This window comes from Scylla paramamosain, chromosome 40 (assembly GCF_035594125.1).
Source record: "Scylla paramamosain isolate STU-SP2022 chromosome 40, ASM3559412v1, whole genome shotgun sequence".
In the NCBI taxonomy this organism is placed as follows: Eukaryota; Metazoa; Arthropoda; class Malacostraca; order Decapoda; family Portunidae; genus Scylla; species Scylla paramamosain.
The window spans coordinates 14,166,604-14,184,103 of record NC_087190.1 but is presented as its reverse complement, the minus strand read 5'-3'; the positions used below and the strand labels follow the sequence as shown (position 1 = coordinate 14,184,103).

General features: G+C 43.5%; 1 protein-coding gene and 1 long non-coding RNA gene across 3 annotated transcripts in view; one reads left to right on the top strand and one right to left on the bottom strand.

Moving 5' to 3' along the window:
• Positions 1 to 4,605, top strand: part of LOC135092651 (glycine receptor subunit alpha-4-like) — a 15,603-nt gene extending 10,998 nt beyond the window's left edge. Inside the window, exons 7-10 of the mRNA XM_063991252.1 lie at positions 1 to 131; positions 3,430 to 3,666; positions 3,934 to 4,131; positions 4,229 to 4,605. The exon at positions 1 to 131 is cut by the window's left edge and continues 99 nt beyond it. Of these exons, the coding sequence (XP_063847322.1) occupies positions 1 to 131; positions 3,430 to 3,666; positions 3,934 to 4,131; positions 4,229 to 4,534 (872 nt within the window). The 3' untranslated portion in view covers positions 4,535 to 4,605. The remainder of the gene's footprint in view (positions 132 to 3,429; positions 3,667 to 3,933; positions 4,132 to 4,228) is intronic.
• Positions 4,606 to 12,043: 7,438 nt separating this feature from the next.
• On the bottom strand, positions 12,044 to 15,925 carry LOC135092532 (uncharacterized). 2 transcript variants are annotated; one of them, XR_010262909.1, is made up of 3 exons: positions 15,335 to 15,925; positions 14,602 to 14,756; positions 12,044 to 13,960 (listed from the first exon to the last, which is right to left on the bottom strand). It is a non-coding gene; the product is annotated as an uncharacterized LOC135092532 (long non-coding RNA). The 2 variants fall into 2 exon arrangements; XR_010262910.1 differs by having other exon boundaries at positions 14,606 to 14,756.
• Between the last annotated feature and the right edge of the window lie 1,575 nt (positions 15,926 to 17,500).

Below are 17,500 nucleotides of genomic sequence, written 5' to 3'. Positions count from 1 at the left end.
CCTGGTTCAGCTTCTGGCTCGGGCTGGAGGCAATACCGGGCCGGGTGACGCTGCTGGTGACCTCCCTGCTGACCATTACCACGCTCTTCACCGGCATCAAGGAGGGACTACCGCCTGTTGCTTACGTCAAGGTGGGAATGGGCATGAATGGGTGTGACTCGTGGTATGGTATGGACGAGAATTGCCACGTGTAGGCCTACTGGTTTGTTTAGACTGTCCCTATGTTGTTATGTTGCTGTGAGCGAGAGGAGGAAAGAATCAGAGGAGAGGACGAAAACGAGAGAAAACTATCCGGACTTCAAGCAAACCATAGAAAAAATATCTTTACTAAGGCAGACAATTGTTAAGACTGTTTTCAAAAGCCACATGAATGATCAGTTGTGCTCTCAAGGGTGTTTTTTCCCATTGAAGATGCAGAATCCTTGTTAAACTATCACCAGCATCATAAAAAAAAAACCCCTCGAGCACTAATAACTTCCATTACAGCAGTGGATCTTAATCTTGTTCAATGTACGCATCCCTTTCAAATGAACAGGCAGTTTTCACACCCCTCAATTGCTGAAATACAAACAAGTCCCTGAAATACAAATTTTATTTATTTTATTTATTTTAAATTCATTGACAAAGCTTTATTTTTACTTTTTATCTATTCATTTATTTTTGACAGTTCACTAGGAAATTATCTCCTTACTGTTGCACATGATTTTAGAAAACATCTCTCTCTCTCTCTCTCTGTTATCACAATAAATAACATGCGTGTGCAAAAATATACTGAGGTTTAATTTGTCATAGCCATCCTCGCACTCCGGGTAAGAATGAGTGCGGTGTGGTAATAAGCCAGTGACCCTCGTGGTGCCTCTGGGTGTGCTGTCTTTGATCCTCCTCCACACTGCTGTTATATCATCCTTTTCTTCCATTAACATTGGATTTACCGGAGATAACAAATGCTATTGTGCAAGAAATTCACATGAAATATAAATATTTTTGATAAATAATTGAGGTAAGGAGTTTGAATCTTCATTAGAAGTCTCTGATACTTTAATGACGATGCTTTTTTGTTACTGCTATCAGTATTCTGTCATCTATTGCTCCTGACACCGTCTTTTTCTCTCAGTTCAAAGTGAATGTTTTCGTACCAGCGTCTTTTCTTAATGCATCGCTCAACCTGAATATTTTTGTCCTAATATATCATGTCTGTAGTGTTTGTTGTTCTAATAATTGACCTGATCACATGCACAACATTACAATAAACAACATGTATTCGTTTCAAGCAGAAAACTTGACATACCGTAGTAAGATAGTACTCGTCTTCTATATAAACACACCAGACTATATTGAAATATAACGAAAATTAGCAAAATCTTGATTTTTCGTTCAAAAATTATGTTAGGAGGCTTAGTAAACACAATGTAACTTTCAATAGATATCTTAGCAAACCTGTGTCTTTGTATCTATTTATTCTACTGTTATATTGCAAAACTTTTCCAAATATTGACTCCGTTTTCTTGTATATTGATAAACTAAAAAGATGCAAACTGTCGAAACATAACGCAACGTTATTTTTACCTTGATGTCATTGTTATTACAATGAAATTTACAATTACTAAGTAGGAACTATACCTTCTGGAGACTGACAGATACAAATAGATACACATTTAAAAGTTGCACAAGTCTGTGGCAACACACAGATAAAAACTCTTTTTATTGTTAGAAAATCAATACAAAAAGATATAATTCTGGCGACTGTAAGCATTTAACACTTAACCCCCCCTTCATCTCCCCGTCACCTCCCACTCCTCTGACTCCCCCTCATCTCCTCGTGTACCCTCCCACTCCCCACAACCAAAGGGACCCACCCCACCCCTACCAGCATTTTCAGGCCGAATTTCGCCTCGCACTGATAAATTTGCAAATATCTCCTCCGTGTCTCAAGGAACTATGACAAAATTAGGATAAATGTGTGGGCATTGGTAGTTTGTAGATATTTAGTGTGTTTGAGCAGTGAAATGATCGTGAAATGAAGGGAAATATCACAAAAACCTCGCTCAGAATGGTGGAAATTGGCCTACCCAGTGCATTTCGTGACTATCCAGGGAAGATAGGCGAGGTACGCTGTGGATCAGTGATTGCATATGGATAGTGCAATGGTGGGCACGTGTTGCCACCTGAATAACATCACTACAGTGGCCGGGCACGTGATGACATTGTGGAGTGACAGTGACACGTTCACGGCAGCTCTCTTCTACTCCGACCAATAACTGTCTCTTAAAGTATCTACAGCCCTCCCAGTCACTCAGTAACTGATAGACCTATGGATTCCGTCCATTCACTGCCTTCCCAGGATGACACGTTCAGTCGCTCTCTCTGTACTGAGCGCGGACCGGCCAGGAGGGCGAGGCAGCGGCCAGCCAAGCTTGAGGCGCGGGCATCACCGCCACAGGCTGGCCGTGTTGCTCTCCGCTCTGCGCCTCTGCGTGACTGGCTGGCTGGTGATGGATGATTGCTCTCTCTCTCTCTCTCTGCTCCGTCCCGCCAGCTTCACTGTCCTCTACGATTAGAAAATTACTGATTCGTTTAATATGAGAACCTCGTTGATAACTCTAATGTAGATGACAATAAGGCATCGCTCTCAGCCTCGTTACCTTTCCACTCAAGCAAACCTCTGCCTGGAACGTGTGCATCGTCTGCATCGTCTGCATCTTGAAGCACGATTGCTTCGTATGTGTGGGGTGATTACCAGTTTATTCATGATTATAAAAACTTTTGTAGCTGATTCTAGATCAGAGGACTGCGTCACTCTGAGGCCAGGCAGTACACAAGGTTGTCCCGCGCCGCGACCAGCCAACCGCCGCTGCAGCCGCCGCTCACCGCCGCCCGGGTCAAGTCCTTCTCCCAGATGCACACGTCCTGAATCCCGAGGTGTGAGACGCCCTTGGTAAGGAAAAGGGGGCGTAATAGTATCGAGATGAAAAATCACTTGCCATCTCGCTGGCCACTGACGACAATCCCGCGGACCGTGAGTGTGACAGCCTGTCTCTGTGCGTCAGATTCATTCATTTCCCCCTAACAGAAGCGTAATACTAATAGTCTGGCGACACTTTGCGTAGAGAAACTTTCATTTTACGCTGCGACCAGTAATCGTTGATAGTAGAAGTGTAGTTTAACTGTCGGACATTAGAATAATTAGTGTGTGTGTGTGAAGTGGGCCTTGTCGTGGAAGTAAAAACAAGAAGGTGCTTGCCGTTCTTTTACGTGTGGGAAGAAGTGATCATTGACCGGCAGATGAGTGTGTCACGTGTCGGGAAAGCGGTGGGGGTGAGGGTGGCGGTGAAATCGCTGCAGCACATTAAGGAATACATCACTTCAAGGTGTTTTAGTGCAGGAATTATACTTGCATTAACTCGTATTAAGTTGAGTCTTGTCTCCCAGGCCATAGACGTGTGGATGGCTGGCTGCATGGTGTTCATCTTCGCCGCCCTGGGAGAGTTCGTGGTGGTGAGAGTGTTGAACGTCATGCACGCCTCTCAGCGCCTCCACCCATCCTACCTCCCTCCCATCCCTAACCCTCCCTCCATCAACCCGCCACAGCCTCCCTCTCCCTCCCCCTCCGTCTCATCCTCCTCCTTCCTCCTGCCCCCCACTTCCACCACGGCAGCCGCGCCCCAGGTGAGAGAGAGAGAGAGAGAGAGAGAGAGATTATTATCACAAACCAATCTGAGACATTTAATTCATCTATGCATTCATTCATTCATTATTTCATCCATTCATTCACTCATTCCCTCTCCTCCCACAACCCCATTGAGACATACGACTAACATTTACATCCCCTTCATCCATTCACTAACCTCCTCCTCCTGAAAAAAAAAAAAATCATTAATTCATTCATTCATGCATTGACTCATTCATTAACCTTCTCCCTCTCTCCTCCCACAGTCCCAAACAGAAAAGTACGACCAGCATCTGCGGCGAGTGACAGTCATCTCCCACGGCAGTCGTGCCAACAACACCACAGCGAGCAACACCAATAACTACAACAACGGCCTCACCACTCACTACAACCACAACCACGACCACTACACCCGCCACCACCAAAACACCAACAGCAGGAACCGCAAACCCGTGGACGTTAGGGTGAGTAGTAGTAGTAGTAGTAGTAGTAGTAGTAGCAGTAGTAGTAGTAGCAGCAGCAGCAGCAACAGCAATACCTTAACCACTCCCTCTCTTACAGGAAAACGGACACATAGGTCTGAGCGTGGGCGCGGGCATTGGCAATAATGAGGGGACCGGCGGAACACGGGCGGGCTTGGGCTCATCATGGGACCCTGAGGCTGGGTGGGTGGGCCGAGTGCCGCCGCCTACAGGTCGCCCACGCCAGCAGATTGGGCGGCTGAGTCTGCAGTGGATCGATCCCAAGACTGGAGAGAAGAAGATTTTGTGGAAGGAAATTGATAAAGCCTCGAGAGTTGTGTTTCCACTCATGTTTTTATTGTTTATGTTAATTTACTTCCCGATCTTGGTGTCCAGGGCTTTTTGAGAGAGAGAGAGAGAGAGAGAGAGAGAGAGAGAGAGAGAGAGAGAGAGAGAGAGAGAGAGAGAATGTGTGTGTGCTTTACAACTCATGTACGTTTTATGTACGTGTTTTAATCTATTTTTCGTGATTCTCGATCTTGTTGTGCATATATAGTACGTACGTAAACATGTACGTGTGTGTGTCTGTATATACTGTACGTGCCAGCATCACCCACAGTCCGTATATGTATGTATATGTATACTGTACGTGCCAGCATTAACCACAGTACACATTTCTATGTATGTATGCAGTTCGTGACCGCCTTAATCACAGTATACATAAGCAGTAGTATACAGAGTAACACCTAATTCATACAAACGTGCCAGGAATGCAGCAGTACACGTGTCTGTGTATGTATAGTGTGCCAGGTGGCAATATAACCCATAGAATACATGGACAGTATAAGCAGCCACACAATTCTATGCAAGACGAGTGTGACGAGAAGAGTATAATAAAGAAACACATGATAATTACCATTACGTCATCTAGAATTTATATATAAACAGTATAAGCATAACGAGGCATTTCCTCACATTAACGATACTTTTACCATTAAGAGCGTTACCAGACTCTTAGCTAACTTTTCCTAACACTGTATTACGTCTAGAGTATTACTACTGTTATGGTTAAGCTGTTTTGTATTATTCTTCAGGCCAATCATTGATACAGAGACAGGTAGTGCGGTGGTCACGGGTCAAGTGAGCTGTCCTATATATTTGCACTATATTCTTTGCTTTTCCCTCAGTCTTTAGTCCTGCAAAACTAGGGTAGATTACAAGCTGATTAGAGGACTTCAGGCTGAGGGAAGACCCTGAACAAGTGCGGTGTGTTGACAGTACGATCGAAAAATTCCGAGACTGGTTCAGGTACGAGTGAAACAAGTGGGGCATGGCACCATATTCCGAAACACCTCAGCATCGCACCTCCACTACATTTAAAAGGCTCGAGATGAAGTGACACGGGTTTTGGAGGATGATTTTATGGTTGCGGTGACAGATTAACAAGATTTCTACATTATTGGCAGGAGAAACACCCTTGAAAACCCAGCTTATCATCATCTGTAGCCTTTAAAAACAGTCGTGGTGAGAGAGCAGTGTTTCAGAGTACTGACCATGATAGTGACCGAGCCGCGCATCAGGAGTGAGTAGGGAATCTTAAACCTCGTGCGTTAAGCTGCCTCGGGGGTGAAGCAGACTGGTGAGGAAGTAACATTATGTAAGTGGGGCCGTTCACACTGCCGGGACGTGTTTACCTTAATGACCTCAGTGATATTCAAGAGGCTCGGGAACTAATTATTCATAGGGATGCCTCTGTGTGTCTGTTCTTCAACGTGTAAACAGAACGACAACAAAATGCGCTCCTTGCTTGGCGTGACACTTTGACATGCCGCCTTGACACGTTACAGGAGACAGTGTGAGAGTCAGATGGTGCTTGACACACTCCCAGGGCAGCGGTGCAAGGACTGTCGGGGCGGTGGGAGCAATACACCACTGCACGCACTAATATGAATGCCACGGCAGCCACAGTTAAAGTAATTATCCTCAGTAATCTTGTCCCAGGTATGTTGTAAGAACTGTTGTTTTCTCACTTCGCCTCACTTCCTTTGTGCAAAAAAGTCAATATCCTCCACTTACCATAATGATTTCAATAGTTGACAAATCCTCACTGTGACACTATGTACGTACCTATCCCTCCTCATACCTAACTGTACTGCATTACCACAAAACCTAATGACTTGCGTTCCTCATCTCATCCACTAAGGACACACAGTAAGGCACCTTGACAGTACATCTCCATTCTTCCTCATTCATAACCATCGCTGTACTGCATTACTACAAAACAATGACTTGTGATGTCTGCGTCGTGTTCTTCATCTCCTCCACTAGAACACCTTGACAATACATATCCATCCTTCCACATACATAACCACCGCTGTATTGCATCACCACATAGCCTGATAACTTGTGATGTCTGGTGCTCCTCATCTCATCTAGTTACCGTGACACAATAATCACCTCATCCGTAGAAATGACTTCCTATGTCTGGCGCTCCTCATCTCATCCACCTAACGCGACCCACTAATTACCTCGTCACCAGAAATAACTTGCTGTGTCAGGTGGTCATCTCACCCACTTTAGACACGATAATTACCTCATCACCACATCACAAATACACTCCTCACTCGCCGTCCACTCCACTCCACCCCTCGTCCCACTAAACACCTCTTAAGAATGCTTCCCCAAAATTTAAATAGGTGTTTTTTTTTTTATAGATATATCCTAGGATGGTTTGATTAGCACGCTATCTTCACTTGTTGTTTGTGTTGGATGGTCAAGGTGTGTTGGTAAAGGATCGTCCCCTCTTGAAATGTACTGTACGTGATTCCAAGGACGGACGGGCAAACTGACTCTGTCCTTGATTGATGAAGTGATACAAAAATGCTGTGATGGATAAATGTCTGATTTTTAATTGCCCTTTTTATAAATAATATTGTTTTCGTTGTCTAGGGCGTACTCTCTCTCTCTCTCTCTCTCTCTCTCTCTCTCTCTCTCTCTCTCTCTCTCTCTCTCTCTCTCTCTCTCTCTCTCTCTCTCTCTCTCTCTCAGAATAATTGTCTTCTGTTCCTCCCTCCTTCGTTCCCTCACAATTCTCTCTCTCCTCTCCCTCCCTCCCTTGATCCCTACTCACAACTGCGCATCACATCCCCACACACAGTAACAAAAACAAGACCACACATAGCCCTATATTTTAAACTCCTTTTCGATCTACAACGCTGCGATAAATAAACTTAATCTGAAACGCTTCTGCACCTCATCTCCGCTACTTTCTAAAAAGCGTGTTATTGAAGTTACACGGGTTTTTAGTGGTGCCTTTTGTGGCTTACATTATTAACAGGAAAACCACTCTTTAAAAAAACAGCTAATCATCTCTGTGGTCTTGGAAAATAGTCATGATAAGAGAACAGAGCGTTTCAGACTATCAAATCTGGGGAAAGAAAACGTGATATTAAAGGGACACAGAAAACGCCAGGGTAAGACGTAGACTAAGGTAAAAATAATTAGAGGTAGTTGATTTTTTTTTTTCCCAATGTTGATTCGGAAGATAAAGTCAGATAGGCAGTACTATTGAAATAACATTATCTTTTTCATCAGTTGTTAGCTTAGGTTTAGATTAATTCAGTTCCTTAATTTCACGGATGACCCCTCCAGCAGCAATAGAACGGTCAGAAAGGAAACTTGAGATGAAGTTACAGAGAGAAGGATAGAAACCGTAGGAGGGTAGCTTGGAAATCAAAGCTTTGTGCCAGACTCTATCAAAAGCTTTTGATATGTCCAAGGCAACAGCAAAAGTTTCACCAAAATCTCTAAAAGAGGATGACCAAGACTCAGTAAGGAAAGCCAGATCACCAGTAGAGCGGCCTTGACGGAACCCATACTGGCGATCAGATAGAAGGTTGTGAAGTGATAGATGTTTAAGAATCTTCCTGTTGAGGATAGATTCAAAAACTTTAGATAGGCAGGAAATCAAAGAAATAGGACGGTAGTTTGAGGGATTAGAACGGTCACCCCTTTTAGGAACAGGTTGAATGTAGGCAAACTTCCAGCAAGAAGGAAAGGTAGATGTTGACAGACAGAGCTGAAAGAGTTTTGACTAGGCAAGGTGCAAGCACGGAGGCACAGTTCCGGAGAACAATAGGAGGGACCCCATCAGGACCATAAGCCTTCCGAGGGTTTAGGCCAGCGAGGGCATGGAAAACATCAATGCGAAGAATTTTAATACGTGGCATGAAGTAGTCAGAGGGTGGAAGAGAGGGAGGAACAAGCCCAGAATCGTCCAAGGTAGGGTTTTTAGCAAAGGTTTGACCGAAGAGTTCAGCTTTAGAAATAGATGTGATAGCAGTGGTGCCATCTAGTTGAAATAGAGGAGGGAAAGAAGAAGAAGCAAAGTTATTGGAGATATTTTTGGCTAGATGCCAGAAATCCCAAGGGGAGTTAGATCTTGAAAGATTTTGACATTTTCTGTTAATGAAGGAGTTTTTGGCTAGTTGGAGAACAGACTTGGCATGGTTCCGGGCAGAAATATAAAGTGCATGAGATTCTGGTGATGGAAGGCTTAAGTACCTTTTGTGGGCCACCTCTCTATCATGTATAGCACGAGAACAAGCTGTGTTAAACCAAGGTTTAGAAGGTTTAGGACGAGAAAAAGAGTGAGGAATGTACGTCTCCATGCCAGACACTATCACCTCTGTTATGCGTTCAGCACACAAAGACGGGTCTCTGACACGGAAGCAGTAGTCATTCCAAGGAAAATCAGCAAAATACCTCCTCAGGTCCCCCCAACTAGCAGAGGCAAAACGCCAGAGGCACCTTCGCTTAGGGGGATCCTGAGGAGGGATTGGAGCGATAGGACAAGATAAAGATATGAGATTGTGATCGGAGGAGCCCAACGGAGAAGAAAGGGTGACAGCATAAGCAGAAGGATTAGAGGTCAGGAAAAGGTCAAGAATGTTGGGCGTATCTCCAAGGCGGTCAGGAATACGAGTAGGGTGTTGCACCAATTGCTCTAGGTCATGGAGGATAGCAAAGTTGTAGGCTAGTTCACCAGGATGGTCAGTGAAGGGAGAGGAAAGCCAAAGCTGGTGGTGAACATTGAAGTGGCACAAGCAGGAGTTTTGTTTTACACGGATTTGGTTTAATAACTTGAAACATACATACATACATACATACATACATACATACATACATATACCAAGGCTGGCTCCCCCAAAAAATTACAGGGAAGTTTTTGCTTTAGCGATAATCCAATTAATTCGCTCATTCTCGCTGTACACACGCAGGATTATTCTTCCTTTTACTTAAGCATTTCTATTGTGTTGTAGCTTTTGGTTCAAAGTTAACATAAGAAACGGATAAGCTTGTATTTTGACTTAACATATACGTATTCATGGCTTGTGCTCTAGAAGATGTAAGTAAAAAAAAGATAATGATGAAATAATGAATAAAAACATACAAGGAAATAATAGATATATATACAAAAATCTTGCTCAGCGATAACATGTAAAGAAAATGGGGGAAATTTGGAAGTAATTGGAAGGACAACTTGAAAAAAAAAGAAAAGGGAAAAAAAAAAACGAAAGGAAAATATGAATGGCTGTACTTACATTGACTGACGTGACGAAGTGCCGAGGTGACGCTGACAAATTAGTAATCCACGGTGCCACTTTTCACTTAGCCACGGTGCCACTTTTCACTTAGCCACGGTGCCACTTTTCACTTAGCCAGGGTGCCACTTTTCACTTAGCCAGGGTGCCACTTTTCACTTAGCCAGGGTGCCACTTTTCACTTAGCCACGGTGCCACTTTTCACTTAGCCAGGGTGCCACTTTTCACTTAGCCAGGGTGCCACTTTTCACTTAGCCAGGGTGCCACTTTTCACTTAGCCAGGGTGCCACTTTTCACTTACCCCAGGGTGCCACTTTTCACTTAGCCAGGGTGCCACTTTTCACTTACCCCAGGGTGCCACTTTTCACTTAGCCAGGGTGCCACTTTTCACTTAGCCAGGGTGCCACTTTTCACTTAGCCAGGGTGCCACTTTTCACTTACCCCAGGGTGCCACTTTTCACTTATTAACTTTTCAGAAATCGTCACAGTAAAATCTTCGTGGTAAAAATGAATGATGTGAAGTAATTTATTTTATTTCAGTGTTTTGCGGCGTTTTTTGCGTCTTTTCAACACTTGATCACTCGCACAGCGCTTATTTAGTTCAAAGATCCGAGTAAGTTTGCTTAAATCCGCGCTAATAATGATGTGGCAATGTAATAAGGCTTAGCGAGAGTCGTACCCTCCCGCCACCAATTCTCGCGCCAAACTGATGGTTCGTTGGCACCGGTGCGGCACGTTCCTTTAGGAATTACAATAAAATTACCAAATTTCAAAGCACACAGGGAAAAGAAGCAATGAAAATGAAAGGATAAATTAATAACTATATGAATGATTAATCAGATATAAGAATAAATAAGTAGATCTATGAAAAATAATAAAATTTGTTTGAAGACTGTGCGATATTTTGTCGCGCGCGTACGAGAGACGATTTGCTTTCGGCGGGAAGCGAAATTTGAAAATTCAATTAATTTTCCATTCTTCCTTAAAATTTGATCATAATGCACTTTCAGAGATGTAGAATGTAGCGTTGCGAGATCTGAAGTGATGCTATGACGGCACGAGGTATAATAAAATAAGAATAAACGTATATTATTATGATTTTTATTTATTCATTTTATTTTATTTTATTTATTTATTTATTTATTTTATTTATTTGTTTATTCATATTTTTTTGTTATTTATTTATTCATTTATTTATTTTTATTTTATTTATTTATTTATTTATTTATTTATTTTATTTTATTTTATTTTATTTTTTTTGCCATTTCCAATTACTTTGTGGCTGAGCAAAATCGTGAATTATTTCCTAAAGAGTGTTAAGAAACTTCCTTCCACCTGAAACTAATGCTCATCCTGTCCACAGCCACCCGCGCCCATGATGTCCTGCCCTTTACCTCATACACGCTCACCAACAGCTACTAGCACCCCCACAGCATCACACACGCCCACCAGCATACCATAATGTCCACTAGCACGCCCACGGCATCACACACGCCCACCAGTGCATCAACACGTCCACTAGCCCGCCCACAGCATTATACACGTCCATTAGCACGCCAACAGCATTACACACGCCAACCAGCACACCAACACGCCCACAGCATCACACACGCCCACAGCATCCCACACGCCCACAGCATCACACACGTCCACAGCATCCCACACGCCCACAGCATCACACACGCCAACCAGCACACCAACACGCCCACAGCATCCCACACGCCCACCAACATACCAACACGCCCACCAGCACGCCCTCACCATGCCTACGTACCCATAATGCCTCTCTCCAGCCTGAAATACTATCTTGTTTGTTAAGAAGTTTTATGTATCAACTTTTCTCCATACCAGTCTTCTCTTCTTCCGGCCTGTCTACTCATTGGTTCATTCTCTTGCCCTACTCAGTTCTCTCCTTTTCTTCTATAGTTTCATTCCATCCACTCTTCTATTCAATTCACACCCAGCCCACTCCTACTCACTCAAGTCACGCACAAGCCAGCAGTGAATCACACACACACACACACACACACACACAGTCTTACTACAAACATATCAGATCAATACTCACTGACTGACAACAGAATGCTCAGATTTTAATTATAACGTGGATTCAAATTAAACACACACAGTCTTATCACAAACTGTTTCAAATCAGCACTCACTAAATGACTAAGAAAATGCAACAGAATTTTAAACTTTTCATTACAACTCAGGTTCAAATTAAGCTCACACACACACACACACACACACACACAGTCTTACCCCAAACCATATCAGATCAGTACTCACTAAATGACTAAATAAACACAACATAATTTTCATCTTTTTATTATATCATAGGTTCACATTTGCTCAAGCCAGTTTTAAGTTCACTGCTTCTCCCAGGCCCAGGCAGTAACATACAATACACAATACAACACCTTTTTTCACTAGTGTAGGTGAGGACAGGTGTGCCAGGAAGGAACTCGTTAGTGCAGTCCTTAAGGAGCTTTTTTTTTTAACACTAATTTATGGATGGGGATGATAGCTGATCTTCATCCTTGAAAATGTTACTAACTTCTATTAGAACCTGTTAAACCCACAGGAATCCCCACAAGTCTTGAACACCCTATTGTCTTCCATAACAGCCTGTTATTGTGTCAGTACTATCATGACACCCTGCACTGCTCCCTTAGCCTCCAGTGCAGTCTACCGAGTTAAGTCCACACAGGCCTGGCCGCCCCACACCTCTCAAGGCACGTTCTTTTTTTTTTTTTTTTTTATGTAGGAAGGATACTGGCCAAGGGCAACAAAAATCTAATAAAAAAAAATGCCCACTGAAATGCCAGTCCCTAAAAGGGTCAAAGCAGTGGTCAAAAATTGGTGGATAAGTGTCTTGAAACCTCCCTCTTGAAGGAATTCGTCATAGGAAGGTGGAAATACAGAATCTTGCTGCACAACACGGCATGTCACCAAATGCCCACAGTCCAGACTTGACTGTGATGTGTGGCATGTTGCCTTGCTCATTCCACATAATAAAACTCTAGGTGCAGTGCAGCACACAGCACAACACGAAGCCCAGTGTGAATGTGTCTTGAGGGTGTGCTGCTGGCCGGACCAGACAAGCAGGGCACCGTTCCGGGTAAACCTTTCCTCACACTCCTGTCACTCAAAGTTTCTCTCACCAGTGTGGGTGAGCATGTGTTTGTTAACAACACCTCGGTGGGCGGATTTCTTCCCACACTCTTCACCCACATGTTTTTTCCCATCATAATAGTGAGAGTGAGTCTATCACTAAGTAAATTGGAGCACCACACCACCACACTCCACTGCTGCCACACCACGGCGGTAGAGGAGACGCACATCAGCACGGAACTTTCTCATTGAACTTTTTCACCCAAAAAAGTTTACCCAGAAGAGACGTCTTGATCTGGCACCTCCTCGGCCAGCGTGGCGTCACGAACTGTGGGTGTGGAGGCACCCAGCACAGACAGAGACACACACTCGTCCACACTGGTGAGAAGAAGCATGGTGTGAAGAGTGTGGGAAGAACTCTGCCCACCGAGGTGTTGTTGACGGACACATGCTCACCCACACTGGTGAGAGAAACTTTGAGTGGCAGCAATGAGGGAAAAGGTTTACCCTGAACTGTGGTCTGAAGACAGCAGATCACATGTCAGATCCAGGCACCTCTCCCTCACCACCACCACCACTACAGCCTCTCTCCCAGCATGGACAGCAGATGTGTGTCAAGCCTGCCCTGGTGGCCACACCTCTCCACACACTCCCACACTCTTCCACAGCCAATGAGGGCGAGTGTGTGTTGTCCAGCCCTCCTTTACAAGTGAATCTCTCCCCAAACACTCCACATTCATCTCCTCACACTACCATCACACTTGCATTATCACCCACAGCTCACCCTCACCCTGATCAAGTGAATCATTACATGGAAACACTCTTACACTCTTTCTGAGCAATCATCCTAGAATACAATGCCAAGAATCACCCTTACACACCTTTTAAGTGGTCACTCTAGCATACATGGCCCCACAGAACACTCCTGCACCATTCCATTAAGCAGTCACCCTGGAAACACCCTCACACCCTTTCTACAAGAGGTCTGAAGTGTAGGTCCCCACTGCTGCCTTCTCTTGGTCCCATCTCATGTCCTACACCTGACGTCCTTTAAAACGAATGCACAGGAGAGCAGCAATGACTCCTGGTGCTGCTGAGGCTTCCCATCTCAGCACCTGTAAGAGTAAGGCGAATGAGAGATAAACAAGAAATGAAGAATAGGAATAAAGGAGTAAAATTCTGGTGAAGAGAGAGAGAGGAAGAGGAATAAGGATGAATGAAGGAGAGGAGATGATAAAGTACAGGAGTGATCAGCACAAGAAAAAAAAAAAAAAAAATTCAGCATTACAACTTAATAAAAAAAGGAAAGGTAGATGTACAAGATAGATCAGAGTGGTGGCCATCACAAAACCAAAAAAATCAGCACAAAACAGTCAGCAGACAAAGATAATGCAGTTTTCTGTGTCAGGACTTGATGCAAAGAGGAAAAGTAGATGGAGATGAAGAGAGGAAAGGCAGATGTAAATGGGAAAGGTAGATGCAGCTGACAGATAAAGATAGATGGAGACAGGGAGGAAAGGAAGAATTAGATAGACAAAGGTAGATGCAGGTGATAGGCTACATAAATTAAATATCTAACAGAACACATGGGAAAAAAAAAAAACAGCAATTTAACATTAAAAGGAATAATGAACATAATACACAAAATCTTACAAAGAATACTATAATAATTTGGTATCAAAAGAAGGAAGATTAGAAGACAACAAAGACATTTATAAACATCAACTCAACCCTGTGAACAATTACACACACGCACTTGCCATCAATATCCCAGTCGGTCAGCGCAGGTGTGTCAATCTTATATCCTTCCTTGCTCACACCAGCACATACATACACCCCTCAGCTCTTCAGTGCCACGCTCCTCTTCCACGGCCCTTCCTGGGTTCGACGGAGGCAGCTTGGCACCCTCACCTGTTGTATTAATCCTTGTATTAGTTGTATACAGACGAGGAACATGGGGACAGGCATGCACGTGTGGCGAGTGTTAACGCAAGCTGCAGTGATAAGAACATTGGCAATATGAGACGTTCATCTCCATCTCAATCTTTTTTCCCCCGCCCTATTATGCAAATTTCACTCTCCTCATCTACCTTATCTCCATCTTATATTCTCTTTCTCATCCTTACATTCCCACATTCTTCTCAATTTTTAATTTTTCATTCTATTTTAATTTCGTTCTCTTTCTCCTCCCTACAGATCTACTTTCAAATTTTTCCTCTATTATCCGTACATTGTCCTCTTCCCATCAATTAAACACTGACGAGGCGAGGCAAAACAGGAACACACAGTAACTTCTAAAAACACACAATAACATAAGCAAACTTTCATCGTTCTGCTGTAGAGGCTTGGAACACAAACAGAACGAGGAACAAAACAAAAAAAATCATACGAGAATTTGCAACGGATTTCACACCGGGCCGGCGCCATTTGGCGTTCTCTCATACACTCGCCAATGTTTCCTTTCCAGCCTTGTTCCAACCAATATTTACCCTATGCACGTGTTGCCTAGGAGCCTAGGTGTACTAGGAGCCCATCATGGTGTACTATAGGGCAGGTGATGCTCGGGGAATGCACGAAGAGGATGTATGACTGCAGCACGTGTAGACCATCGTCTCGCCTGCAGCGGCGACGGGAGCAGAGAGGGAGGTTCAGCTGTTCTCCTTGCTCTCGTGGTGACGCTATGTTGCCAGATGGTGTATTTCACTAGAAAATTATGAAAAAGATTACTAGGTAGATATTTCTCTCCATAAAACACGTACTGAAGTATAAGCACCTATAATTTGGAAGCATATATTTAAGAAAAATAAAGTACCTTTTCTTAAAGGGAAAGATCCTACGGTAGTATTCTTTTAGTCGTTTTTCTTTTGTTATTTGAACTAGAATCATGAAAAAAAAAAAAATAATAATAATAATAATAAGTAGAGAGAGAAAAAAAAAAAAAAACATACGAAGCACCTATCCTTATCCTCTGGAATGGTGTTATAGCTCAAGTCACTAGTGTTCTGGCTCAGCAAAGAGTAGAGATAGAATAACAATATTATCAACTCCCACTCCGCAAGGGAAGATGTCTACCTTTGTTCGTTACGCAGGACGCGGCACTGGCTACAGCTCACACTTCCTCACATCCACCTGTCTTCCCCACCTTCCCGCATTGCTCTGCCCACACCTCAAAACATATATAATTACGTTGTGCCCTAGTTTTATTTATTTATTTTTTTAATGTGACTTCATGTGCAAGGAATGAAAAAAAAAAAACTAACTTATCTTTACGCTTCAAGACTTCGCTCTCTAAGTCTCTCTAAGTAATATTTATTTAAAAGCTTCAGACTCAAATTCATTCATCTTGGTACCGATTCTAATAGACCTATATCCTTCCTGAAATATGTGGACCAGAAGTGCACAGCATAATCTAGGACGTAGACCATGTCGTGTACTTCTAGACTCTAGGTAGATAAGGTCTGACCAGTGCCAAACATAACTTTTACTGATATTGTAGTGGACCCAAACTATAACCTAGTAAATACTATACTTAGTAAATACTATACTGTCCCCACAGTGGTGTCACGTTCACAGTCGACAGGCATATAAATAATGAACACCTCTCTCTCTCTCTCTCTCTCTCTCTCTCTCTCTCATAATGTTATCATTTGCCTTTATCATTCCAAAATTATAAGTTGTCATGTACGAGTGCATGTTTTTTTTTTCTTTTTTTGTGGCTTTCAATCTGGTGATGGAACAACGACACTATATCTTCGGTAGACTTGGCAAGGCCGTGTGGCGCCACCGCCCCATGGTCCCTGACAGGTGAATCCACAAAGCCGCGCCTTGATGGCCATTGTCAGGTCAGGTCACTCCGGGGTTGAGGTGGCACCAGCGCGGAGAGGTTCAGCCAACACCCCAAGTACAAGTTTGTAGTTTGGGACTTCTACACTCCGATGGTGCCTCTCTTCCACACCCTCATCCCTCACCACCCCACAGTTTGACCTGAAACCAAACACACACAAATGTGACCTATGCATTAAGTACCCTCTGTTGAGCTAAGGGCTGTCTTCTTTACCCGACACCCTCTGCGGGATTCGGCCCCGTACCCTGCCTGCAGGTTGTGTGGTGTGATGTATGGTGTTTCACGCGAGAGTGCTGCATCATAGTGGTTTGGAGAGTGAATAACCTCCCTTACCTCTTATCTCCCCGTGCCTAGTCGTGTTTGTCATTCTAACCGTGGCAGGAGTAAGTAGGGGCTGGGGAGTGTGGCGTTCAGGATTGAGGAGATTGGTCTGGCGGCGGCTACAGGGAGGAAGTCAAGGCACGTGTTGTGGCGTCTTCCTACAAGATTCTGTATTGTTCTAATTGTTTATACGTTGTGTTAACTCTTTGATTGCTACTTGGCACATCTTTCCTGCGTTACTAATGACTCTGAGACTTCTTTACTTGTTCTATACCCACCTTCAATCTTTAAACTGCCTAGAAGTTACAAAATATCTTGTTGACGCTTACAAAAATTTCATGCATTACTTTTGGTGTTGTTAACCGGTTCGTATCGATTAAAATCAGAATTAAGGAGTGTCTGGTTAATTAGAAGTAAACTGGAGCTGCAGAGTCATGGAACCAGTGCTTGCCTTTCTCCCAGTCAGTCTTCCGCCTCTTCTGATTCATAA